Genomic DNA, 27958 nt, shown 5'->3' with positions numbered 1-27958 from the left:
CACCTCTCTGGGGTAGGAGGGTTAGAATCTGGATCTGGACAATGTCTGCGTACCGCCCCCACCACCAAGATGCAGGCTGGTGTCATTTGGCTCATACTCAAGTGTCTAAAGGAAGACAGAAGTGTTTTGGGCAAAGCATCCAAGTCGCCCAGGGAGTGGACCCTTTCCAAAGAGCAGTGCCCAGGCTCAGAATGATGAGGTGTACAGAGGTCAGCACTGTAGCTATTTCTGAGGAACTGTGGGACTTTTTCCACCATCCAGAAGGGCAGAGCATGTCCTCCTTGGGCCTATTTGTCCTAACCACCTGTCAGTCCACCAACACTTGCAGCCATGAGGTCAGCCCAGACATAGCTAAATCCTGAATCTTCTAGCTAACTTTTGAGTGTGATCCTGGCACCAGCAATATCAGCCTCATTGAGGAGCTTGTGAGAAGACCTCACACGCAAATAATTGGACCTGAAAGAACAGGAGGACACTCAGAAAAAATGGAGAAAAGTAGCTGAGCCGAAAAAGAGGCAGGTCTTCATAATGAAAGGGCTCACTGAATTCCAGGCAAGATTAATTTTAAAAAGGCATACATCTGGGAACTCCTAACTGTGGCACAATGGGATTGGCAGCAAATTGGGAGCACCGGGAAATGGGTTCGATCCCCAGCCCAGCACAGTGGGTTAAGGACCCAGTGTTGACACAGCTGCAGCTTAGTTTGCAGCTCATCTCAGATCTGATCCCTGGCCTGGGAACTCCATATGCTATGGGGTGTCCCAAAAAAGGCATATATCTGGACATATCCTATAGAAATTTCTGAACTGAGAGAGAGCGCCTCTTATAACTTTTCAACTGTAAAGAATATAAACTTGCATATGAGTTCAAGGGACTATACTAGCACTGGATTTTTCTTTTGAAACATTGGAAATACAAGACAATGGAAAAATGTTTACAGATACTTGAGGAAAGGGAATGTGATCCAAGAATCCTAAACTCAACTGAAATATTTTTCAGTAAAAGCAAGTAAAAAGATTCATGTCATCTGAGGAAACTACTCAAGGAACACCTCCTACCTAATGAGGATGAAATTAGAGCAAAAATCTTAAGTCTGGGAAATGAAGTCTGAAAGAAACAATAGTGCACAATGAGTTTTAAATATGCTTTGAAAAAGAAACGTACTTGTAACATAGTGAAAGTGATTGTAACATAGAGAAAATGAAATTGGTAGTGAAAGGATGAGCAAAGACATAATAGGGAAAGGTAAGTAATAGGAACCTGGAATAGTAATATGAATATCAGATAAAGAGGAATTCAAGACCCAAAGCATTAAATATAACAAAGAGGGGTATTGTATAAGCTTTTCTCCAACAACCAGAGAGCAGGAACATAAACCTCTGGAAACCAAAGAATATAACAGGAAAAGAACAAAGCCAGAACACCTGAAAACAGAAGAGGAACCCTCCAAACTCTAACTTTGTGGAAGAACTTTAATTCACCTATTTTAGAATGTGACAAGACAAATAGGTAAAAAAATAAGCCAAGATAAAAGAAATTATTGAAAATAATACAATCTGCAAACCAGAGAGTTTTATTCCACATGTCAAACTCATGACCACTGGATAATATATACTCATTTCATATATCCATGAAGCATTTATAAAAACTGTTGCAGGCCTGGCTATGAATAAAACTTTGATAATTTCTTCAAATGTTGAGGTTTTATGGATTATATTCTCTGATCATAAAATAATGTCTAAAATTCAATAAATTAAGAGGTGATCCCCCATAAAACTTAATTAAAACTAAAACATCATCAAAAAAACCTAAAACATATTATCTTAAAATTAATAAAAGACATCTGATATCTATGAATCTGTGGACATATGAAACCTATGGATATAGATAAGACTTTAAAAGAAAATTTAGTCTTAAAAGATTTTCTCATGAAGGAAAAACAGATTTTAAGTGTACAGTTTCAGAAAACAAGAAAAAAAAAACCAATAAAATTAACCAAGAGAAAGTAAATGGGAATTAATAGAAAAAATTGACATTAATTATATAGAAAAATAAAAACGAGAAAGGAAAAGGTGTAACTGACACCACAGAAGTACAAAGGATGAAAAGGGACCACTATAAGCAACTATATCCCAATAAAATGACACACTAGATGAAATGAACACATTCTTAGAAAGATAAACAATCTTCTGAGACTGAACCAACAAGAAATAGGAAATATCAATAGACAAATCACAAGTTCTGAAATGGAATTATGATTTAAAAACTTCCAAAAAATAAAAGTCCAGGACCAGATGGCTTTATAGGTGAATTCTATCGAATATTTAGAGAAGAGGTAACACCTATTCTTCTGAAACTTCTCCAAAAAAATTTGCAGAGGGAACACTCCCAAGTTCATTCTATGAGGCCACCATTACCCTTAAACCAGACCAGCCAACGATACAAGAAAAAAGAGAACTATAAGCCAATATAACTGATGAACATAAGTGCAAAAATCCTCAGCAAAATATTAGCAAACAGAGGAGTTACCATCATGGCTCAGTGGTTAATGAACCCAACTAGAATCCATGAGAACACAGGTTTGCTCCTTGGCCTCACTCAGTAGGTTAAGGATCTGGCATTGCCATGAGCTGGGGTGTAGGTTGCAGATGTGGCTTGGATCCTGAGTTGTTGAGGCTGTGGTGTAGGCCAGTACCTACAGCTCTGATTGGACCCCTAGCCTAGGAACCTCCACATGCTGTGGGTACAGCCCTAAAAATACAAAAAGACAAAAAAATATTAGCAAACAGAATCCAAATATATATTAAAAAAGACCATACACCACGATCAAGTGGGATTTATCCCAGGGATGCAAGTATTCTTTGATATCTGCAAATCAATCTGTGTGATACACCACATTAACAAACTGAAGAATAAAAACCATATGGTCATCTCGATAGATGCAGGGAAACCTTTTCACAAAATTCAACACCCATTTCTGATTAAAAACTCTCCAGAGAGTGGCCAGAGAGTGAACCTACCTCAACATAATAAAAGCTATATATGACAAACCCACAGCTAATATCATTCTCAATGGTGAGAAGCTGAAAGAATTTCTGCTAAGATCAGGAAAAAGACAAGGATTTCCACTCTTACCACTGTTATTTAACACAGTTTTGGAAATGCTAGCCATGGCAATTAAAGAAGAAAAATAAATGAAAGGAAGCCAAATTGGAAAAGAAGTAAAACTGTCACTGTTTGCAGATAACATGCAGAAAACTCTAAAGACACTACCAGGAAACTGTCAGAGCTCATCAGTGAATTCAGCAAAGTTGCAGGATACAAAATTAACACACAGAAATATTTTGCATTTCTATATACTAACAATGACAGATCAGAAAGAGAAATTAAGGAAACAATCCTATTTTTCATTGCATCAAAGAGAATAAACTCCTAGGTTTACCTAGGAGTAAACCTACCTAAAGAGACAAAAGAACTGTAGTCTGAAAGTTATAAGACAGTGATAAAAGAAGTTAGATGACACGAACAGATGGAAAGATATGCCATGATTTTGGTTTGAACAAAATCAATATTTTCAAAATGACTATACTACCCAAAGCAATCTATAGATTCAGTGCAATCACTATTAAATTACCAATGACATCCTTCACAGAACTAGAACAGAATATTTTAAAATCTGTATAGAAACACAAAGGACTCTGAATAGCTAAAGCAATCTTGAAAAAGGAAAATGGAACTGGAGGACTCAGGCTCCCTGACTTCAGACTATACCACAAAGCTACAGTCATCAAAATGGTAGGGTACTGGCACAGAAAACAGAAATACAGATCAATGGAACAGGATAGTAAGCGCAGAAATACACCTAAGCACCTATGGTCAACTCATCAATGACAAAGAAGGCAAGAACATACAGTGGAGGAAAGACAGTCTCTTCAATAAGTGGTGCTGGGAAAATTGGACAGCTACATGTAAAAGAATGAAATTAGAACATTCTCTAACACCATACACAAATATAAACTCAAAACAGATTAAGAACCTAAACATAAGGCTGGATACTATAAAACTCCTAGAGGAAAACACAGGCAGAACACTCTTTGGCATAAATCATGGCAATATCTTTTTTGATTCACCTCCTATAGTAATGAAAATAAAAATGAAAATAAACAAATGAGACTTTATTAAACTTAAAACCTGTTGCACAGCAAAGGAAACCATAAAAAAGTGAAAAGACAACCTGCAGAAGAAAAATCATTGCAAATGAAGCAACAAAGGGATTAAACTTGAAAATACACAAATATCTCATGAAACTTTATATAAACTTTATATAAAACATTTTATATAAACTTTATATGTAAGTTTAATACAAACCTTTTATATAAGGTTATTATTAATATAAACCTTATATGAAGAAATTACAACCCAACTAAAAAATGGGCAGATGATTTAAATAGATATTTCTTCAAAGAAGATAGGAGATGGCCGAAAACACATGAAAAGATGCTCAACATCATTAATTATATCAGAGAAATGCAAATCAAAACTACAATGAAGCATCACTTCACACCAGTCAGAATGGCCATCATCAAAAAATCTATAAACAATAAATGCTAGAGAGGGTGTGGAGAAAAGGAAACTCTCCTACACTGCTGGTGGGAATGTAAATTACTGCAACCACTATGGAGGACAGCTCCTTAAAACAACTAAATGTAGAACTACCATATGATCTAGCAATCCCACTCCTGGACATCTATCTAGAGAAAAGCATAATTCAAAAAGATACATGCACCCCAATGTTTGCTGCAGCACTATTTACTATAGCCAAGACATGGAAGCAACCTAAATGTCCATCAACAGAGGAATGGATAAAGATGTGGTACACACATACACACACACACACACATTTGCAGCAACAGGTTCATGATGGAGTTATGTGGTAACTGGACAAAATGAAACACAAAGCTGCAAGACAAAAGCAGGGGGAGAGACTATTAAATTGTAACAACATACCTTGTATCTTCCCTGTTTCTTCCTCCATCAGGAACCTGTGCTAGAAATAGAATGTGCTAAAAATAGAAACTACCCCTTTCCCTATATATATAAGCAGCTGCTCCCTAAACTGCTCAGAGCCTGAGTTTTCTCTGCTCAGTGCTCCCTGCCACTCTGTTGGTCTATAAACCTGCTTGAGCTCTCATTGCTCCCTGCTCCCATCTCTGCATTCTTCTTCCCTCTCCATTTCTAACAACTGGAATATTACTCAGCCATAAAAAGAATGAAGTAATGCCATTTGCAGCAACATGGATGGATTTAGAGATTATCATATAAATGAAGTTAAGTCAGACAGAAAAAGACAAACATTGCATGATATCACTTATATGTGGAACTGAATAAAAATGATACAAAATAACATTTATAAAATAGAAATAAGCTCCCAGATTTCAAAACCAATTTTATGGTTACCATGGGGGAAACCTAGGGGTCAGGCAGGAATTAGGAGAATGGGAATAATATATAAAATAGATAATTAACAAGAAGCTACTATATAGCACAAGGAAATCTACTCAATAGTTTATAGTAACTTGTATGGGAAAAAAGAGTATATATATGGCTTATTCACTTTGCTGTACATCTAAAACTGATACGACCTTGTAAGTTAACTATGCTCCAATAAAATTTTTAAAAATATGTTAAAATAGTTATTTTATTATTTTATTTTATTTTATGACCCAGTTACACATACAAGTATAGATTCTTTTTTTCTCACATTATCATGCTCCATCGTAAGTGACTAGACACAGTTCCCAGGCCTACACAGCAGGATCTCAATGCCAGTCCATTCCAAAGGCAATAGTCTGCATCTATTAACCCCAAGTTCCCAATCCATCCCATTCTCTCCCCCTCCCCCTTGGCAACCACAAATCTATTCTCCAAGTCCATGATTTTCTTCTCTGTGGAAAGGTTCACTTGCACCATATTTTAGATACCAGATATAAGTGATATCATATGGTATTTGTTTCTCTCTGACTTACTTCACTTAGTATGAGAGTCTCCAGTTCCATCCATGTTGCTGCAAATGGCTTTATCTTGTTCTTTTTATGGCTGAGTAGTATTCCATTGTGTATATATATCACATCTCCCTAATCCAATCATCTGTCGAAGGACATCTGGGTTGTTTCTATGTCTTGGCTATTGTGAATAGTGCTGCAATGATCATGCGGGTGCACGTGTCTGTTTCAAGGTAGGTTTTGTCTGGATATATGCCCATGAGTGGGATTGCTGGGTCATATGGTAGTTCTATGTATTATTTTCTAAGAAACATCCATAATGTTTTCCATAGTGTTTGTACCAGCTTACATTCCCACCAACAGTGCAGGAGGGTTCCCTATTCTCCACACCCTCTCTAGCATTTTTTCGTGGACTTACTAATGATGGCCATTCTTACTATTGTGAGGTGGCATCTCATGGTAGTTTTTTTGTTTTTGTTTTTGTCTTTTGCCTTTTTAGGGCCACACCCACGGCATATGGAGGTTCCCAGGCTAGGGGTCTAATAGGAGTTGTTGCTGCTGGCCTATACCACAGCCACAGCAACACTGGATTTGAGTCGCGTCTGCGACCTACACCACAGCTCACAGCAATGCTGGATCCTTAAATCCTGAGTGAGGCCAGGATTCGAACCTGAAACATCATGGTTCCTAGTTGGATTTGTTTCCGCTGTGCTAGGAAGGGAACTCCCCTCATGGTAGTTTTGATGTGTATTTCTCTAAAAATCAGTGATGTTAAGCATTTTTTCATGTGCTTGTTGGCCATCTGTATATCTTCTTTGGAGAAATGTCTATCCAGGTCTTTTGCCCACTTTTCAATTGGGTTGTTGGTTTTTTTGCTGTTGAGTTGTATAAGTTGTTTGTATATTTTAGAGATTAAGCCCTTGTCAGTTGCATCATCTTGAACTATTTTCTCCCATTCTTTAAGTTGTCTTTTTGTTTTCTTTTTGGTTTCCTTTGCTGTGCACATTAAAATAATTTTAATTTAAAAGAGAAAAAAACAAAGGAAAAACAATAGAAAAGAACAATGAAAACCAAAAGTTGTCATTCAAAAACCTATACAATAGATTGGTTGGATTAAGGGGAAAAAAAGGAAAAATAAAAATATAGCTATATGCTATATTTTAAATCTACTGAAAAGTAGATTTAACCATAGATTAGAAGAAATTACATCAATTTTCAGAGAATTATATAAGCAAGTTTGGGGCAATAAATTTGGAACTCCAGAAGAAACGATTGGTTTCCTGGCAAAATATAAATTTTAAGAATTACCTCCAGAAGAAATAAGAGGCTCAAGCAGATCAATAGCTATTGAACATGTAGGAAGAGTTAAAGAAATCAAATTTCAAAAGGAAGCAGGTTCTGATGATTTTAACTATTGTCTATTTTACCTTCAAAGAACAGATAATCAATAATGAACAAGCATTATATAAATTATTTTACATCAAAGTATGTAAATCTCAATGGATTCATGTTAAAAAGCTAGCATAACTTGATAATAAACACAACAGATGACTGGAAACCAATTCTATAGATACTAAAATTTTAATAAAATTTTTAGCCAATTAAATCCAACTGTGGATTAAAAGAATGGTCTATCAGGAAAGTATGTCACTAAAATTAAGAGAAGGCAGGATTTTGCTCTAGACACTCATATTCAAAATTGCAACCTTCGAATTAATGTGGCAAGGCAAAAGAGCTAAATAAGTTCTATAAATATTGAAAGAAGAGACAAAATTATCTTTATCTGAAGATAATATTAGATAACTAATATCTAGAAAAAATCCAGACACTACTAACAAAAAATATTAGAACTAATAAAGGAATTGGTAAGGTGGCTAGATACAATTCAATATAAAGTAAAGAATAGCTTTCCTCCTTTCAGCAACATCTAGTTAGAAAAATCATTCACATTAGCTACGGAAGCTGTAAAAATATCTGAGAATATATTTACCAAGAAGGGTACAGCAACCAATATCAAAACATAACTATAATATTTTATTGACTGGCATAAAACAAGTTCTAAATAAATGTAAAGATACAGCATGTTTTTTGGAAAGGAATAATTAAAATGATAAAAATCTAATTTTTCCAAATTACTACATAAATTTAATGCTGCTGTATTCCACATGACAGTGGCTTTTCTTTTTAATAAAGACACAATGATTTAAAAATTCTCAAAGAAGAATAAATGGGCAAGAATTACCAAGATAAAATGTTTTCGAGAAAAGAATAATGAGTAAGAAGGATAACTCATTCTACCAGATGTTATAACTCACTCTAAAGCTACTATGATCAACATAACAAGATTGAGTACAAGAAAAGACAGACAAACTCTCAATGGTGTACATTCTTTTTTGTTTTTTTTTTGTTTTTTTTTTAGGGCCACACTCAAAGCATGTGGAGGTTCCCAGGTTAGGGGTTGAATTGGAACTATAGCTGCTGGCCTATGCCGCAGCCATAGCCACGCCAGATCTGAGCCATGTCTGCGACCTACACCACAGCTCATGGCAACATCTGATCCTTAATCCACCGAGCAAGGCCAGGGATCTAACCCGCATCCTCAAGGATGCTAGTCAGATTCGTTAACCGCTGAGCCAACCCCTCAATGGCACACATTCTTGACCAATGACTCTTTTGTGATTTTTTCTGCCCTTCTTTTTATTTACATGTAAACAGTTCAAGCCTCATCTTCCCTACATGCTGTGAGATATGAGCTCAAATCCTTTCTGGTAACTTAGAATAACACATAAATGTCTCTTTCACATCTCGGGCTGCCAGACCAAGAGAACATTCAAGGCAGTTGCCTCCCTGTGCTCACAGAGAATCCCATTTAAGGAGCACCCCAGCAGGGCACATACCCGGAAAAGGAAAATCCCCGCATAGTGGTAGGAAAAGCTTTGATCTGTCAAGATCTTCTGCAGATGCTGTGGGTTCTGTGTCAAGGAGCCCAGTGCTGCCAGGAACCAGCAATCTCCTGTGAGGGAACACAAGCCATGAGAAGCAGACTGGACTCACCTGGGAGTCCCACCCCATGCATTGCAGAGTCAGCACATCACCTTCTGAATGACGCTTTTTTTTTTTTTTTTTTTCCCTGTTGGAGAGAGGAGAACTGGGGAGAGATTCACTGGGGTCAGTTCCAAGCAAGATAGAGAAGGTGCTATGGAGGTGCTTATGGTGGTGGTGGTTATGGTGATGATGGTATTGGTGATGGCGGTGGTAGTGGTGGTTATGGGGGTGTTGGTGATGACGGCTATGGAGAGGTGATGGGTATTGGTATTGGTGATATGATGATGGTGATGGTAGTGAGGTCAGGAGAGTCCCAGTCAGGCTTTGGCATACCTGGGGCCAAGTTGTTTTCTGGTATGCATTTTGCCAGAGGTAGCCAGAACTAAAGATACAGTGATTTTGGTGGCCAGTGTCAGTGGCAATGGCACTCTCTACAATTGGAGAAAACAGATTTATGTTTTTCTTGGCTAGTATTCACCCAGTTCCTACCCCCGTCGAGGCCTTTCTATTCCACCCAGGGGTTCTCCCCTTTCCCTCCTTGAGGGAAACATGGCCTTGAGTTTCTCCTTGAAGTTCCCCCTGAGCCCTTTTGAGCAAGCTCATCCCCTTCTCCTGAGTCTTCTTTCCACCTTGAATACCCTTTCATGTCAGGCACGGTGCTGGGGGTAGAAGCCACAAAGACACCCTCAGAGAGGTCCCTTCTCCAGTTAGGTTAAACCCTGATAAGAGGTTACTGGCTGGTGGGGACTTTTCCCAACACAGAAAGCCAGCCAGGTAGGCTTCTATCGTTTTGGCCCAAGATGCTGTTTCACCAGGTGAAGTCCAAGTGCAGACGAAAATTGGAAGTTGACATTTTAAGGACATAGAATCTGTTCTCAGAAGAGGTACTTTGTTTTTTTTTGGGGGGGGGGGTCACATCCTTGGCCTATGATAGTTCCCAGGCTAGGGGCTGAATCAGAGCTACAGCTGCCAGCCTACACCACAACCACAGCAATGCCAGATCCGAGCTGTGTTTGCAAACTACACCACAGCTCACTGCAATGCTGGGTCCTTAACCCAATGAGCAGGGCCAGGGATTGAACCCATGTCCTCATGGATACTAGTTGGGTTCGTTTCCGCTGAGCTAGAATGGGACTCCAAAAGAGGCACTGTCTTATTCTGCTGTGTCTCTTGGCTCCTTGTACACACCTGTCTGGCATGTGTGTGTGTGGGGGGGGATCAAATAGCCCTGGATTTAAACCCAACTCTCTTAGCTATTACTTATGTAACATTAAGGAAATTATTTAACCTCTGGGACCTTCATTTTTACATATATAGAGTGGGGATATTGCAGGGTGTTAATGAAACCGCATGTGAAAATCTCTGGCAGAGCGTGCAGAAGTTCAATAAAATATTTGCTTCCCTTTTCTGAGTCTCTCATTCCTTCCCCTTTTCCAGCAACTAAGGCGTCTCTCTACTCAGTCTCAGATTAAGCCTGTATCTATTTTCTCCTTTTCTTTGATCATTCCTCCCCGCCTAGGGCTCTGCATACCCACTGCTGAGTGGACTTGCGGGCGTGAGGAGTCCGTTCACAGCAACACAGAGGGTGCCAGCTATGCCTCCTGAGAAGCTGGGGGAGCACTCTGTGGTCCAGAGGGACACTGTCCACTCCTCTCTACCTGGTGGCTGACTTCAGGCAGCCTGCCTTGCTCCAGGACTAGGAAGGAAGAGGTTAAGCTTTTACCTGCATCTCCTTGTTGGATGTCGAATCTGCTGGCACCTTCCAGGATGAAGTGAGGCTCTGATTTACCCTTCAATAAATCCTTAGAAAAGAAGGAGAAGAGCCATGAGCATCCTTCATTTCTCTATCTCCCTGTGTGGTACCCAAGACATCACTCACCTTGTCTTTGAGGGTTAGAGGTGACTTCTTAAAGAGGTATTTAAAATCTGAGTTAGGAAAATTCCCCTCACTCTGCAGGTTTTATTGGTAATGGTGAGGCAGATGTCAAAGGGCTGTATATGTAACTGACCAGATAGGCAATAAATGCATAAGCAAAGTGCATGAAGAGGTAAAGACTCAGGATCCTTACATCAATGATCAGCCATCCTGGTCCCAACAGCAGGTTTTTATTAAGAGTTTACAAACAATGGAAAAAGAATAGGAAGCACTTATGAAAGGAAAATTTTATAAGCCTAATCACACGTTCCTTGTGAAATGTCATCTCTTGGAAGCGAGTGCAGACATTCTAGGCTCCAGGTCCAAGACCGGCCATGTGCTGTACAGGATGTACTCAGGTCTTAGCCTGTGCTCTGGAAGAGCCCAGGCAGCCTCTAAGTTTCCCATTTCTGGGAGACCACAAGATTAGCATCCTCTCCGTGCAGCTCTTCCTGGATTTCCAATGCATGGATTTGCATGATCTGGTAATTGTTCCTGTATCATTTCTTTTTACATTGACAAATAAGTCCCCAGAGAGCAAGACTGTAAAGTGGAAATGGATTTGTCTGTTCAACAGCCATGAATGTGTGGAGTCCCGTATCTTGTTGAGATTTGTGAGCCCTTTGTAAACTATGGTTTCCTGGTGGAGCAGCCACGGGGCAAACAAAGGTGTCCACGTCTGTAAACACATCAGTCAGCCCACCTCACCAGACTTCCTCCCACCGCCCTCTCCGCAGATAAGTGGCCCCCTCCAATGGCCAGGACGGGGGCACTCAGGCCCAGGCCCTTGCAGTAGAGGCAACCAGCTGACCTTCTGCCCTACCCTTGGTTGCACAGAACTCGGGTCTCTCCTGACACAGGCAGGGAGGGCCATGGAGGGAGTGATGCTCCCAGTGTCCAAGCAACGTTGGGAACTTCCTGTAGAAGCCGTCCCCTCCCCTTCTACTTGAAAAAGGAGCCCAAGGTCTCAGTAGAGGCCAGCTGAAGATCATCCACTCAGGAATTGAAGAGTGGAGGTCGTTTGGTTGGGATGGGGAACGATGACAGCGTGTCTCAGCTTTCTTGGCCCCACCAACAGCCGCAGCTTCTTTGCCATGTGCTCCTGGTTTAGGCCAGGTGATGGGCAGAGGAGGGGTGAGCGTGCTGAGAGTCAGTTCAGAGGAGCCAGGGGTGGAATCTTGCCTGCATTTTCCCCTGGGTGACCATGAGCAATTTCCTTTACTTTACTGAGCCTCAGTTTCTTCATATGCACAATGGGAGGGTCAAATGAGAAAGCCATTAGGGCCCTGGCTGTCGTTACCAAACCCTTGCTGAGGACTAGATGCTTCATTCACAAGGGTCTCCAGACAGACTTGGCAAGCAGGAGTCTTAACATTTACAGATGAGGAAGGATGTGAAATACTTAGTGTGGCGTCAGACAAGGGACCTGTTCAATAAATATCGATTCCCTGCTTCTGTAATATTTGCAAAATTACAAAGACTGTGCTTATGGATAAACCCAGAACCTCAAATGCATCCATTATTAAATGAGAGAGACTAAAAACGTGAATTAAGCAGTCAATGCATAGGTATTAAAAGGAAAAAAGAGCCTTATAAATATAGGTGGAAGGAAATGATAAAGAGAACAATTGGTAAATTACAGAATAGAGGAAGAGCAAGATCAGTAAAGCGAATAAATACATTGTTGTATTTGGGGAGAAGGTTGACTTAGACCCAACCTTTGGCTAATATGGTAGAGAAACCCAAATAGAAACAGAAAGGAGGTTTTGCCAACACCTATTTAGCAATATGTAAACATGATGTAAAATTCTACACTAATCAGTTTAAACATACTGATGATTTTCTGACAAATATTAACATGGCCCCAAATGATCCAAGTTGGTAAATAACATGAAAATGAATACCTTTGAAACAGTATGTTGTGCTTTGTTCTCTCAAACTTGGAGGGAATAAGCATTTCCTATGTTGCTTACAGTTTCAGTGTTGAAAAGAATTCTGCTACCATTTATACGGAAATATACCAAAATAAATATCTCACAAATGAATCAACAATAAATCATACAACTAACCCACTATCATCAGGTAAGGTTTGCCATAGCTAATGCTACAAAATGGCATTTACATGGGCCAAAGGAGAAACAACTGATATCCTTCCAATAAATGCCATGAAGGGATTTGATAAATGCATAACCACTTCCTCTGGTTTACCGAAATAATAAAATGAAAAATACCAAAATTGTATTTAATTAGCCTACTTTAATGTCATGAAAATTAAGTGATAATTACTTCCAATCAATTGTCAATGGCAAACCCTAGAACTAGGTGCATCAAAGCTGGGCATAAAACTAGCCTTGTTGTCTCCTGTCCTGAGCTGCCTGTCCCTTCCTCATTCTGGGCTTTAGAGGGTCCTGGGTGATCCAAAAAGAGCAAAAACATAGGGAGAGACAGAAATTATACCCAGAAACATTTCAATCTGCTGGGCTAACTTACTGAGACCAGACCCATAGAGAAAATAGGTCAAGATGGTTAGGAAGCTAAAAATACCTTGGATTTGGGCAGGTCCCCTGTCACCAGGTGGGCTGGGCACAGGGCAGTGAGCGAATGTGATAAGACCGACGATGGGCAGGGTCACCACCTTGAGTGTGACTCAGGATCACTTGGGAGCTTTGCAAAAACTGCAGGATGCCACTTCCCACAACTTGGATTTACTAGGTCAACTGAAGGTGGAGTTCGGGATTCAAACAGCTCCCCAGGTGATTTTGAGGCTCAGCCAGGGCAAGGAATAGGTTCAGAGGGGTTGAGAGATTTATTTTAGATCCTGCAGGAAGCAGGCTGTGAATCAGGCACTCTGCCTCCATTGTCCCTTCCCCATGGACCATACCAGCAAGCAGGGTCTTCAGGGTTTTCTGATTCTGTGAGATGGACTGGCCTTTGGGGGTCTCTGCAGCATCACTGGTACTGAAGGAAGCTGTGATGGTTCATTTTATGTGTCAACCCAGTGGGCTCATGGGGTGCCCAGATGTGTGTAAGAGTGTTTCCAGATAAAATTAGCATTTGAGTCAGTGGACTCAGTAAAGACAACTGCCCTCTCCAAAGTGGCTGAGCATCATGCTGACTATTGAGAGCCTGAATGGAACGAAAGGTAGAGGAAAGGAGAAATCACCCTTCTCTGCCTGAATGCTCAGCTGGGACATTGGTCTTCTTTCCTAGGACACCATCACCCTCCGTCCCACACCCTCCCCCAGGTCTCAAGGCTTCCCACTTGGATTAAACCACACCGTTGGCTTTCCTAGGTGTCCAGCTTGCAGATAGCAGATTGTGGGGGTGTCTCAGCCTGCATAATTGTGTGCCAATTCCTCACAATAAATATATCAATATGATGTCTCTATAGAGTTCCTGTTAGTTATGTCCTATAAGAGATCATGACCCCTCTTCTCTCCCTATCCCTCTTCCCTTCCCATACTCATCCCCATATCTGAAGTGGTACCAAACCAGGCACTGTCCTGCAATCCTCTCTGGAGGTGGCTCTTTTTAATGTGACATCACTTCGCAGGTTTTAGACTGCGATTCCTGCATTCTTTCCAAAGGCTCTTCATGCCCTCCCCCAGATGGTGTGCTGCTCTGGGGTGAGGAAGCACCAGGTTTAGTGTGCTGGCATGTTCAGACACAGGCCCTTTCAGAGGGTGGCCAGAGTTCAGGCTGGGCCAGGTGGCAGCGTCACTCCCCTTTCTATTTTTGCTGGAGAGCTGTGCTTTATTGGAATCAAAGTTCTTTGGCTCAATGGCAGTTGGCTGTGTTGGCATGGTCTCTTCCGCTTGCCTTCTGTTACCTGCTGCCTTCACACAACCTACATGCACAGTGCCACTCTGTTAACCCCTTCCTTTCTGGAATAACTCATGTTGGTCCCAAGGTGAATCATTTCTAGTAAATGATCCTTTCAGAAACTCTGCCCTGGCTATTTGGAAGATGAACCTTGTTGCCTGGGTAGGTGACACCTCATGCTGAGACAGCCACAGGCCAGAATCCACAGTGGGTCTGGGTGCTAAGCCCCCATCAGGCAACATGTTTTGGGCCCAAAGCCCATTCTGCAGTTGAGCAGTGAAATGTTTTTCACTAAAGAACAGAGACAAAGATGAAATTTTAATCCCCCAGTCTGACACATTGGCAGCTCTACTGTGAAAATCTACATCTATGCTTCTGCACTCTCCAATTATGATTGCTGTAAGCCATATTGGCTACTTATATTTAAATTAATTACGTTAGCCACATTTCAATTGCTCAATACCACCCTGTGACTAGTGGCTATGGTATTGGCCGAAAGGCCTTTTCCATCACTGTACAAAGTTCTACTGGACAGTGATATATCGAATGAGGATAATAGCATCTACCTCATAGGCCTGTTACAGTAATTAAATGAAAATGCTGTATATAACATACTTAGATTAATACCTAGTCTATGTACATGCTTGATAAATGGAATTTGTCATTATCCATGAAATAAAATTTTTAGAAGAAAATGACTCTAAGTACCAAATTTAATTCAGGGAACCATAACAGAGTCTCCGCATCTAAGTGTAATTCTCAGCCTTGTTTCTTGCTAAGACTGGGGCTACAGGAAGCATCGAGGCAGATGAGGAGTTGGGTTCTGTCAGTGCCGTTTGCTCCATGTCTTTTGCACATGTCATGGGCTTTTGAAGAACCTGATTGCCTGCTGGTTAGGGGGAGTAGGTTAGACATTCCTTAAATCCAGAGAAGCTGAAATGGGCAACAGAAGGAGCTTCTACCACAGCAGAATGGATTAGGTTAATTGTTAGAAGAGGGAGGGTGAGAAGAAGGGAGAAGCAGACAAAAGGAGAGAGAAAGAACATGAACCATGAGATATCAAACAACCTTTCTTCTTCATGCGGTGTAGAAAGCCAAGCCTAGTTTCACGTCCCTGACTCTTGCACTGTTGTTGAACCTACTGAGTTGGACTGTGCACTCAAGGTAGAATAGTAACCATGAAGCTCTCCGATTGTCTAGCAAAGCCTAGAATGCAGAGATGGCCTAAGGAGACTTGGTGCCAGCTCAGTCACTGCATAAATGAAGTTTAGGAAATAACATTTGGGCCTTTGATCAGGCTCGGTGCAAGCTTTAGATTGGGAGGCAAACTTCTAAAAGTAGTGAAAGGCAGCAGAATGTAGTGAAAGGCAGACTATCCACATTCCCTGCCACCAGGGTACCCCCGGCCTCCCAGATGGTTTCCTTTGACCCACATTTCTCCCTAAAAGCATTTACTGAACTTGGCTGAGGGCTGAACTGAGAAGTCTGGACTTTGAAAGCCCAAAGAATCCAAGTGATGGCCCCTGTGCCTGCTACCCTGGGCCATCCCTCCCAAACTCATAGCAACAATAGCTGGTGTTTAGTAAGTGCTTACAATGTGCTAGAAAATGTGCTAAATATTGTTGTCATTTATTCCTTAAAATAATCTTGTTAGGTACTGTACCATTTTTTTGTCTTTTTAGGGTGCAGCCTCAGCATATGGAGGTTCCCAGGTTAGAGGCTGAATTGGAGCTGTAGCTGCTGGCCTATGCCACAGCCACAGCAACACAGGATCCAAGCCGTGTCTGCGACCTACACCACTGCTCACGCAACACCAGATCCTTAACCCACTAAGCAAGGTCAGGGATTGAACCGGCAACCTCATGGTTACTAGGTGGGTTTGCTAACCACTGAGCCATGACGGGAACTCTGGTACTGGTACCATTTTTAATCCTTATTCTTTTCACCTAAAAAAAAAAAAATGGAAAAAAAGGAAGAAACTAGACATAGATGGATTCCTGGCTACACCAGATGAGGTAGGAGATCCTACTAGTGCATAAAATATTATTAGCAGCAAAGAGGAATCCAAAACATACCATGTGCTTATGAATGAAGCTTTATGGGAGGTTTCAGAATCAGACCCCAGGGTTTAAATCCCAACTCTAATACTTTGGGCAGGTCACTTAAACCTCTATTTCAGTTTCTCATCTATAATACGGGCTAATAATGGTACCTCCTCATAGAGTTATTGTGAAGAGTCAAAACACCTAAAGCCAGGACTGTCATGTGGTCAGCACTGCGTAAGTTTTGGCCATTGGATTGGGCCATACTGGCTAGGGCTCCTCTTCTCAGGCTCCTTGCAGTCACAGCTGTGAGCCATGGCAGTAGGAGTCAGCACCATGGTGAAGGGGTGAAGACACTGGTTTTCTCCTTTACCATCTTACTTGGAAAAGAAGCCAACCCAAGAATTCTCTATTACATATATGGAGTTTGAAACCCATGCCAGGCACCTGTGGACAGAGCCATTCACTCACTCATTCATTTATCCAAATCCAACAGAGTGTTATAGGCACACAATCCTATGTGAGGAAAAGGGCAGCATGGGAAGCCAGGAATTTTAGTCTAACTCCTGAATCTTTCCCTCACAAACTGTGTCACACTGTGCAAGTCACAACACCTGTCTGAACTGTTCCCTTATAAAATTGGGAATGAACTAAGGAAACAAAGAGAAGACATGTGGAAAGCTCTGGAAAATATCATACAAGTGTAGGTGCAGCCAATTGTGGTGAGGAACATAAAGAAATATGACATAGCCACATTCAAGTTTAAAAGAAATGTTGGAGTGAAAAATGACCCTCAGTAGAGTTTTTGGTTGGGTAAGCTTTTAGATGAGAAGAAGACCGGAAGTAAAATATATTTGGCCTCTGGCTGCCTCTATCTTGGGCTCTTGGCATGATTCCATGTGAATGATTTCATTTCCGTTTGCCTCAGTTTCTCTTTGACCCCCAAAGACACCACAAGTGGAGAAGTTGCTAGAATTAGATAATTAAAAACTCCCAACCCTGTCTAAATAAAAATGTTATAAATTCTTCGACACTATAAATATGGTCTCACATCTATTGCTCAGTACCTTGTGAAAAAAAGCATTCTAAAAGAATCTCATCTGAAAATAACAAAGGAAGAAAAATATAATCTTTCCAAGCTTTAAATAGAGTTCTCTGCTCTGTTCTCCTGAGGAGTGAAGGCCAGAGAAAGGGTGTCATTATTGGGGACTTACTGCCTCTGGCTGGTTAGATGGATCTTAGAAGCCTGAGGCACCTTCCTCTTCACCTAAAGCAGCATCCTAGGATATACCTGATCCCCACTAACCCTCCTCTTCCCCAAAGCCACAAATCAGTCCTGGGTTAGGACAAGAGTTGGTACCTCCAGAGTTGACATCTTGTTCCAGGTCATCAGAAAATACCTATTCTGGAAATTCTCCCTGTGGCACAGTGGGTTATGATCCAGTTTGTCTCTGGCAGTGCTGGTTTGATCCCCAGCCTGGCACAGTTATGATTAAGGATCTGGTGCTGCAGCAGCTGTGGTGTAGACTGCAGCTGTGCTCAGATTTGATCCCTGGCCCGGGAATTTCCATATGCCGCAGGGGCAGCAAAAAGATAATAATCTATTCTGTATGATCTAATCTGGCTTTACTGACTTTGTTCCCCAGGGCATGTGGTGTTTAATCCACATTAGCAACTGATGTAACCATTAGTTTACTAGACATTATATTCTTTCCTCTTATTCTAGGTTCTTCTCTTTGCTTTTGGAAGCATGAACAGGAGGTTTAAGCATCAGGGCCCTCATAGTGGCTCTTACCTGGGTCCTTTGAATCAAAGGACCTGATAAGATTATGAGAATATTGAGTGGGCTGAGAAATTTTTCTTGGAGTTTCAGGCCCTAAAACTGGGATAGTCCTACAAAAACCAACAGGGCTTACCTGACTACAAGGTGGCGTTAGTGGTCATATGCTGGGGTGGAGGAGTCAAGGGCGGGGTTCAACATTGCCCCAAATATCTCCCTAATTTTATAGCTGATGTCTAAAATTCTTTTATAGGTGATCAGCTTTTACAAGTTCAAAAATGCAAATATAAACGAGAGAGGCAAGACATTTGTTTAAATTCATCCTATTGTGTAAGTGACTGACATATTGTCTTCCTTTTGAGTAAATTCTAACAGGGAAAGAAAAAAGATAAAGATAGTGATAGCTGAAGAGAATAAAGAAAGATGAAGACTGACAGATGGGCTCATTCACGGAGATTGAAGAGATCCCCAGCTACTACCATCTTCATATCCATGCTTGTCCATTTTTTACATGGGAACACTGAGGCATGTAACTCAGTGTCATGCTGTGTTAGAACTGGTTTAGAACCCAGGGGGTCCTGCGTCCTGGTCCAGGGTCTTTCCATCCCGCTGAGGATAGAGCACTGCAGCTAAGGGACCAGATGAATTTCAGTCTCCTAGTTTGGTTTGGGCCATCCCTGAAAAGCAGGTCTCAGGACCATCCCTTCAGGGGGAGGTACCATGGGAGGCAGCTCAGAGGGCCCAGGAGCTGGAGTTGGGTGTGTTCCTGGGTGGGGGGGGGGAGTCTCACTTACCTTGGGGCGTATCCAGCTTAGGTTGGAGAGGTTCTTGCCCTTGAGCAGCTGTAGACCTATGGAATAAGTGTCAGCAGGAAACGTCTCATCCTCAAATAGCACTCCTCTTTTTAGGCAATGATCCCGCAAGGAGTAAAAGTCCTGTTCCTTGAGCTTGATGACAGAGGTTTGGGTTAGAGGCTCCTGGTTGCGTGCCATGACTCTCCTTAGAAAAGGTAAAAGGTCTTCCCCTTTTGGTGAGAAAAAGAGATATTTTTAGGGATGAACCATCAATCTTTTGCATCGTTGGATGGAAGCCTTGGAGGTGTATCCAGAAGTCGCCCAGCTTTACTGGTGGGGAGATGAGACCCAGATCAGTGCTCTTCCTGGTAACACAGCCATTTGGTGGGTGAGCCCAGACTAGAATCCCAGCATCCTTTCTCCCAGTCCAGTTTTCAATCTGCTGTACCCAACAGCCTCTCGGTATGCTTTTATGGGCACAACAGATTATTTGTATGTTAATAAACATTTATTGAGTACTGACCTGTGCCAGCCATTTTTCTGAATGCCGGCAATCCAAAGATAAATACAACATGATCTTTACCCCCTGTGGGCTCTTTATCATGAGGGAAAAATAGATTAGACATTTCAAAAGTTAGCTATCATTCCACAGAAACTACCTAATTAAAAATGTGTACAAAGTCCCATAGATATAAAGAGGAGGAGATAGAAAGTGCTGTGGAGAGTCTGGGATGATTCTCCCTCAAGCACTGACATTGGAATTGGCCTTGAGAAAAAAGAATTTGCCAGGTGGAGAACGGGCAGGTAGATTAAACCAAACAAACAAGTCCCTCCAGGTGCCCTGAGTAGCAAGGACACGGAAGACCAGGAGCTGAATTGGAAAGGTCATGCATCTTAGAGGGAACAGGAGGGTCAGTAGGGTGGGGGTTGGAGGTAGAGAGCATTGGTAGACACGGCCAGGAAGGTAAGAAAAATTGTTTAGAAAGCTGGATTGTTTTTTTACACTCTGCCAGCACTGCAGGGCCATTGAAGAGGCAGATCATGATCAGATCTGTGTATGGATTATGGGGAAAATTGGAGGCCATGTGGCGGGATGGGTAAGATCTGATGCAGAGAGGGGGCTAGGAGGCTGCTGCATTTGTCTACAACTGGGAGAGACAGTGTTAGTGCACTGGTGGTGGAGAGACAGATTTCAGTGCCATTTTAGAGATAGAACCAGTAGGATTTGATAATGAATATAAAGGCTGAAGGTTTAAGATGTGGGGCAGGAAAAAAGAAAAGGCAGTACGGTGAACAATTGAATGAGTTTTGAAGTTTGCTTTCTGCTCTCACCTCCTACCTTCTGGTCCTGCAACAATGAGGTAGTGTTCAAGCCTGTGAGTCTATTTCTCCACCTGTATGACTAAATGATACCAACCTCAGAGGGTTTATTGTGGATTTCAATGATGTTCGACCTAACATTTTGAACAGAGTGGCTGGCATACAGCAGGCAATCAATAAGTGCTGGCATCCTAATTTCTCCAAAGAGAAGTCAAGGAAGTCTCGGCTTTCTTGTTCAGGAAGCCATAGAGGTATAACCGAGGCCATCTACCAAAATACGCATCACATCCTCCATCTGTGAGACAAGCTGGCTTGGATCTGAATCCTTAATCCACATTTACTAGCTGTGGGACTTGAAAAACTTCCTTAGCCTTTATTTATTTATTTATTTGGAAGCTTTGTTTTATTTTTTCTTTCTTTTTTGTTATGATTATTATTTTTTTAATAGTTATTTCCCCCCCTTAGCCTTTAAACAGTGCTTTTCAAGTTTCTGTGACAAAGGTCTGCTTAAATGACACAAAAGACCTCAAGGTCCATATGTCCCATCCATACCCACTTCACAGGGAAAAAGGAATCAGATGATGACAAATAAGTAGAGAGAAACATTAATGAACAACTCATAAAGGATCAAGATTTTGGATCATAGAAAAAATGCAAATAAAATTTTCTCACAATATATAATAGTAGTATGTCGCAAATTATTTAGGTAACACAAATTCAAAGGCAGAATAGTAGCAATGAGGTAAACTGTACATGCATTTTGGAGGTAATTATGCATACTATTCCTAGCTAGTAATGTAAGAACAATTTATTTTTGAACTATTAGTTTGGACCATGTGAAACTGCTATATCTATAGTTCAAAAGTGGTTGAATATAATCATCAGTTTCATAGGGTTTAACCTAAGGTAAGAAATGGTTGAATATGGGCAATTTCATTTGGTTTAGCCCAGGATAATATATACATTTCTTCAATCTAGTTTTTGGGAAAATAACAGGTAAAAATATGTCAGTGTATCTCACCACCCACTCTAGGGTTAAGAGGAGAACACATAATAAAATAGTGATAAAGCTGAATAACAGTAAGGTATCATTCAAGAACAAGAAGACAGTAACAGAAATTGGTTGCCAATTTAAGACAAAGGCAATGACACCTGATAAGGGAGAGTTGTGACAAGTGTGGGTCAGCCAGCCAACTCTGCATACGCTTAGGGACAGTGGAGCCTACATAGCACTGCCAAGCCATCTACCTACAATTATGGGACTATTATTAAATGGCCCTTAACTGTAGGTAAAAATGAGTCTGAAGAATTTGGCTTGACTTCTCCAACAGAATCTTGCAAAAAGCCTTAGTTTCCAGGCTCACCTGCAGGGCCCTGGACTGGCTGACTTTAGGAATCCCCCTTTTAAGGCTCACTTCTTCCTTTGTGAAATGCAGATGACATTAACATGCATGCTGTAGAGTTGTCCTAAGACTCAGATGAAACCCTGCTTGCCAAATACTTATCACCATGACTGGTAAATAGAAAGTGCTCAATGACCAGTGGTTATTAGGATGATAGTGATGATGATGATGATTTTAATTTTATGGCCACACCCACAGCCTATGGAAGTCCCTAGGACAGGGATTGAATCTGAGCCACAGCTGTGACCTATGCTGCAGCTGTGGCAATGTTGGATCCTTTAACCCACTGTACTGTACCTGGGATCAAACCTGAACCTCCCCAGTGACCCAAGTCCCTGCAGTTGGATTCTTAACCCACTGTACCACAGCAGGAACTCTGAGTATGATGAACATTATTATTTTGGTCATGAAAGGACTGTGCAGAAGCCTCACACCTTCTAAGAGGAAGATTTGCAATATAAGCCACAGGCCAAGTTCAGAGAGGCCTGCAGGGATGAAGGTCAGGGGTGGGGCATCAGATACATAACCTCATCTCTGCAGTCACTAACTGAGAGCCCGGGAAGGGGAGGGCTCTGGGAGACAGGCAGCAGGCCTGGGTGGCTGCTGCCAGAGGAGGTAGTCTCCTGTTGCGGGAAGGAAGAGAATCTTGATGGGGAAAAGATAAGACAGGCTGGAAGGGGAGCCTCCTCTACATACACAGACCTCACACCTACAGGATTCACCTTCCACTCTCTGAATTACTTATGGCTTTGCCGGGAACAGCCTGTAGACTCAATTTCTCAGGCAGGAAGGGTTTATAGCACTTGACAACATTTCACTGTGTGTGTAATAGAAAAGGCCAACCAATTCTCCAACCTGTCACTTTGGGGAGGGCTCTTTGGCTTATTTCTTTTCTTCTATATCCTACATGCCTCACTTTGTAAGACAAACAAAGTCAGAAGATGGCTCAGTTGGCTTGATAAAGAAAGAAATATAAAAGGTCTACTTGGTATTCAGAATAAAAATCAGTCTTGCTTCTGGGGCATCTCTTGGGTCTAGTGAGAAAAATGGCAGAGGAGGAGCTAGAAAAATGGCAGAGTTGCATAAAGTTCTTTTTTTTAATATGAAGTATAGTTGATTTACAATGTTGTGTTAGTTTCAAGTGTACAGCAAAGTGATTCAGTTATATATATATATATATTTCAAATTCTTTACCTTTATAGCTTATTACAAGATATTGAGTATAGTTCTCTGTGCTATACAGTCAATCATTTTGCTTATCTATTTTACATATAGTAGTTTGTATCTGTTAAAATCATGCTCCTCATTTATCCCTCCCCCCTTCCTTTCAACTTTGGTAACCATAAGTTTGTTTTCTGTGTCCCTGAGTCTGTTTCTATTTTTTATATAGATTCATTTGTATTAATTTTTAGATTTCACATATAAGTGATATAATGTTTGCCTTCCTTTGACTTACTTCACTTAGTATGACATTCTCTAGGTTCATCCATATTGTTGCAAATGGCATTATTTTGTTCTTTTTTTATGGCTGAACAACATTCCACCCTACATGTATACCACATCTTCTTAAACCAATCATCTGTTGATGAGTGCCTGTGTTGTTTCTATGTCCTGGCTATTGTAAATAGGGTTGCTATGAACACTGGGGTGCATGTACCTTTTCAAATTAGAGTTTTCATCTTTTCTGGATATACCCAGGTGTGGGATTGCTGGATCATATGGTAGTTCTATTTTTAGTTTTTAAGGAAACCTCCATACTGTTTTCCATAGTGGCTGCACCAATTTACACTTCCACCAATGGTGTAGGAGGGTTCCTGTTTCTTCACACACTATCTAGCATTTGTTATTTGTAGACTTTTTAATGATGGCCATTCTGACTGGTAAGAGGTGATACCTCATTGTAGTTTGACTTGCATTTCTCTAATAATTAGCAATGTTGAGCATCTTTTCATGTGTCTATTGGCCATCTGTATTTCTTCTTTGCAGATATGTCTATTTAAGTCTTCCACCCAATTCTTGATTGAGTTGTCTTTTTTGATATTAAATTATATGTGCTATTTATATTTTGGATATTAGCTGATATAAATTTCTTAAGGTTGGAATGGATCCAGACCAGCACACCAGGAGTTAAATAAATGAAGTAAGATTTGAATCACTTCCCACAGATGGTGAGCTAGAACATATAGTCTGAGCTTAATCAGGTTAATTCTTGCTTTGAAAAAAAAAAAATCAACATTCTTGGGAGTTCCTATTGTGGCTCAGAGGGTTACTAACCCAACTAGTATCCATAAGGATGTAGGTTCGATCCCTGGCCTTGCTTAGTGGGTTTGGGGGTCCAGTGTTGCCATGAGCTGTGGTGTAGGTTGCAGACAAGGCTTGGATCCTGCATTGCTGTGGCTGTGGTGTAGCTGTAGCTCCAATTCAACCCCTAGCCTCGGACCTTCCATATGCCACAGGTGTGGCCAGAAAAAAAAGAAAAGAAAGGAAAAAAAGAAACTTGAAAAGTCAAGAAAACCATGACTAGATACTTCCAAATCAAGCTGTTGAAAACCAAAGATAAAGAAAAAAATCTTGAAAGAAGGTGGAGAAGAATAACATATTAAATAGAAGGGAACAATGGTGACAATAATGACAGGATGGTCATCAGAAGCCATGGAGGACAGAAAAGAGTGGAATAACTTTAGCATGCTGAAAGAAAGAAATGTCAACGTAGAATTCTATATCCAGTGAAAATTTCAGGAATAAAAGTAAAGACATTTAGAATAAACAAAAACTAAGAGGTATCAGGCAAAGACATGCCTCAGAAGAAATGACAAGGGAAGTTTTTTAATCTGAAGGGCAATAATAACAGGGAAATTGAATTTTCAGAAATGGCATATAGTAAATATCTGAATAAATATATAGGACCTTTTTCCATTAATTCTTTAAAATACATATAAGTATTTATAGAAAAAATTATAAAATTATTGGGAGAGGCAACAAATATATGCAGATATAATTTATATGACAGTAATTGCATAAGGAACAGTGGAAGAAAATTAAAGAGATCTATATGGTTTATATTTTCTGTATTTTACAATGAAGTGATACAATAGAATGTGAAAGGTTAGGTATGTGTATTCTAATTTCTATATAACTACTAACAAGATAGTAAAAAGAGATATCACCAAAACCCAGCAACTAATTTAAAATGGAATATGAAATACATATTCAAATAATCAACAGAAATCAATTAAGGCAGAATAGTGGATAAAACAAACAAAATAGACCTAAATCCAACCATATTAATAATTAAATGTTAACTGGATTTCAGTAAAAGACAGACTGACAAAATAGATAAAAAAGCAAGATTCAATTATATGCTACCTATAAAAGACACATTTTAAATATGAAGACACAAATAATTTGAAAACAAACAGATAAAAAGAAATAATACCATACAAACAGTAAGCATTAGAAGGCTGGGGTGGATGTTAATAGACTGATCAGTTAGACTTCATAACAAAGAGTGTTACCAGTGACAAAGCAGAGCATTTAATATTGGTAAAAAATACATCAGGAAAAAATGAAATCATAAATATGTAGGCACTTAATAATAGAACCTGAAAATATATTAACCATAACTTTGAATTAAAGGGAGAAAGGAATAATTCCACAATTACATTAAGAGATTTCAGCATGCATTTTCAGGAATTAATTGACAAATTAGACAAAAAATGTTAGTGAAAACATAGAATATCTGAATAACACCATACATCTCAATATAATTGACACATATACTACACTGCATCGATAAGCTGAAGTATATACTTTCTTTTCAAATGTATGATATACATTCACTAAAATAGAAAATATGCTGCACCATGAAACAGTGTTATTTCCAAGGATCAAATCACACAGAATATTCTCTAACCATTAACAGAATTAAAATTAGCAGTAAGAAACAATATTAAGAAAACCCCAAGTATTGGAATTAAACACTTCTAAATAATCATGAGTCAAAGATGACATCATAAGGGAAATAAGCAAACACAAAACAAATAAAGGAAATAAATAATAAAGACAAGAGCAGAAATTAATAAAGGAGAAAAACAGTAAAGAATATTAACAAAGCAAAAAATTGCTTCTTTGAAAAGATCAACAAAATTGACAAACCCAGAGTCAAACTAGGCAAGGATAAAAGAGTGAGAACATGAACAACCAATATTATCATTGGTAAAGGAGTTATCACCACATATCTTACAAACATTAGAGAGCTAATAAGAAACTATTAGGAATAAGTTAATGCCAACAGATTTGTTAAGTTATACAACATGGATAAATTTCTGAAAAAATATAACCTACCAAAGTTGATACAAGGAGAAACAGAAAATCTGAATAACCCTCTATCTAACAAAGAAATTGAATTTGTTATTAAAATCTTTCCCAAGAAGAAACCCCCAGATGCAGGTGGTTTCACTAAGTGAATTCTATCATACCTTCAATTGAAAAATAGCACTAATCTTACACAAACTTCTTCAGAACTAAAGAAGGATAAGCCACTAAATTTATTTTATCAGGTTAGTATAACACTAACAACCAAGTCTTATAAAGGAATCCATCCTCCAGGGAAAAAAAATCTACAAGTCAATATACATCATGAGCAGAGATGGCAAAGATCCTTAACAAAATACTAGCAAATCAAATCCAACTGTGCAAAAAAAGAAAAGAAAAAGGGTAATACATCAAGATTAAGTTGTACTTATTTCAGGGATGTAAGGTTGGTTAAATCAATCTGTAATTAACCATATTAAAAGGCTAAAAAGAAAACCAGTAATTGAATTAGAATTATTTGACAAAATTCAACATATACTTATGGTAGAAACTTCTCAGAGGAGAGTTATCTAGAAAAAGTAGGTAGTATCCTCCAACTGATGAAAGACATCTATGAAAAAAAATCTACAGCTAAATCATACTTAATGATGGACAAGTATTTTTTCCACTTTTGATTATAACTGAGGCAAGAATGCCTATTGTCACTTCTATTTAACACTGTACCTGAGATCCTTGCCATTTCAATTAAGAAAGTAAAAGGCAAAAGATCCGAAAGAAGAAAAAAAATGGTCCTTGTTATTTAGATTGTAGAAAATTCATTCTGGGAAATCTACAAAACTACTACTAGAATTAATGATTGAATTTAGCACAGTCACAAGATACAAGCAGCAAACAATAGGAAGATAGTAGCATTTATTAAAAATATTTTGGGGAAAAAATCTAACTAAAGACATCTAAGTTCTCTATATCAAAAACTACAAAACATTGCTGAAAAAAATCACAGAAGACCTAAATAAATGAAGGGACAGATCAAGTGTGAGTAGAAAGACAGATTAGGTTCATCAACTGAAGACTCAGTATTACCAAGATGGCAATCCTCTCCTTATTAATCTCTGAATTCAACACAATCCTAACCAATATTCTAGCATGCTCTTCTTTTAGAAATTGACAAACTGCTTCTAAAATTTACATCTAATGTAAAGGACCTAGAATAACCAAGGAATTAAAAAAATAAAAAGTTGGAGGGCTTAGCTGACCTGACCTGATTTCAATACTTGTTATAAACCTATAGATTTGGCAAAAAGATAGATACATAGATTAATGGAGCAGAGTACAAAATTCATAAATAGTCCAAAACATATATGGCCAATTAACTTTTGACAAGGTTGCAAAGCAATTCATGGGGATAGAAAGGTCTTTCAAAAATTAATGCTGGTGCAACAGGATATCCATGTGGGGAAAAAAATGAACTCTTACTACATACCATACACAAAAATCAAATCAGAATGATCACTAACCTCA

The 27958-nt window shown here is 39.7% G+C and overlaps 1 protein-coding gene across 2 annotated transcripts in view; it reads right to left on the bottom strand.

The window, feature by feature from the left end:
• CAPN13 (calpain 13) overlaps positions 1-27958 on the bottom strand; it is an 88835-nt gene that overhangs the window by 48980 nt on the left and 11897 nt on the right. Inside the window, exons 2-4 of one of the 2 annotated variants that reach the window (XM_047779230.1) lie at positions 19401-19630; positions 10771-10849; positions 8900-9015 (exon numbers count right to left, since the gene is read on the bottom strand). In XM_047779230.1, coding sequence (XP_047635186.1) covers positions 8900-9015; positions 10771-10849; positions 19401-19598 — 393 coding nt within the window. In that variant the 5' untranslated portion in view covers positions 19599-19630. Of the gene's footprint in view, positions 1-8899; positions 9016-10770; positions 10850-19400; positions 19631-27958 lie in introns of those variants that run through there. The other variant, XM_047779231.1, reaches the window with a different exon arrangement.

Source organism: Phacochoerus africanus, chromosome 5 (genome assembly GCF_016906955.1).
Source record: "Phacochoerus africanus isolate WHEZ1 chromosome 5, ROS_Pafr_v1, whole genome shotgun sequence".
Classification (NCBI taxonomy): domain Eukaryota; kingdom Metazoa; phylum Chordata; class Mammalia; order Artiodactyla; family Suidae; genus Phacochoerus; species Phacochoerus africanus.
The sequence above is the reverse complement of the archived record's forward strand: the minus strand, read 5'-3'. Positions and strand labels throughout refer to the sequence as shown.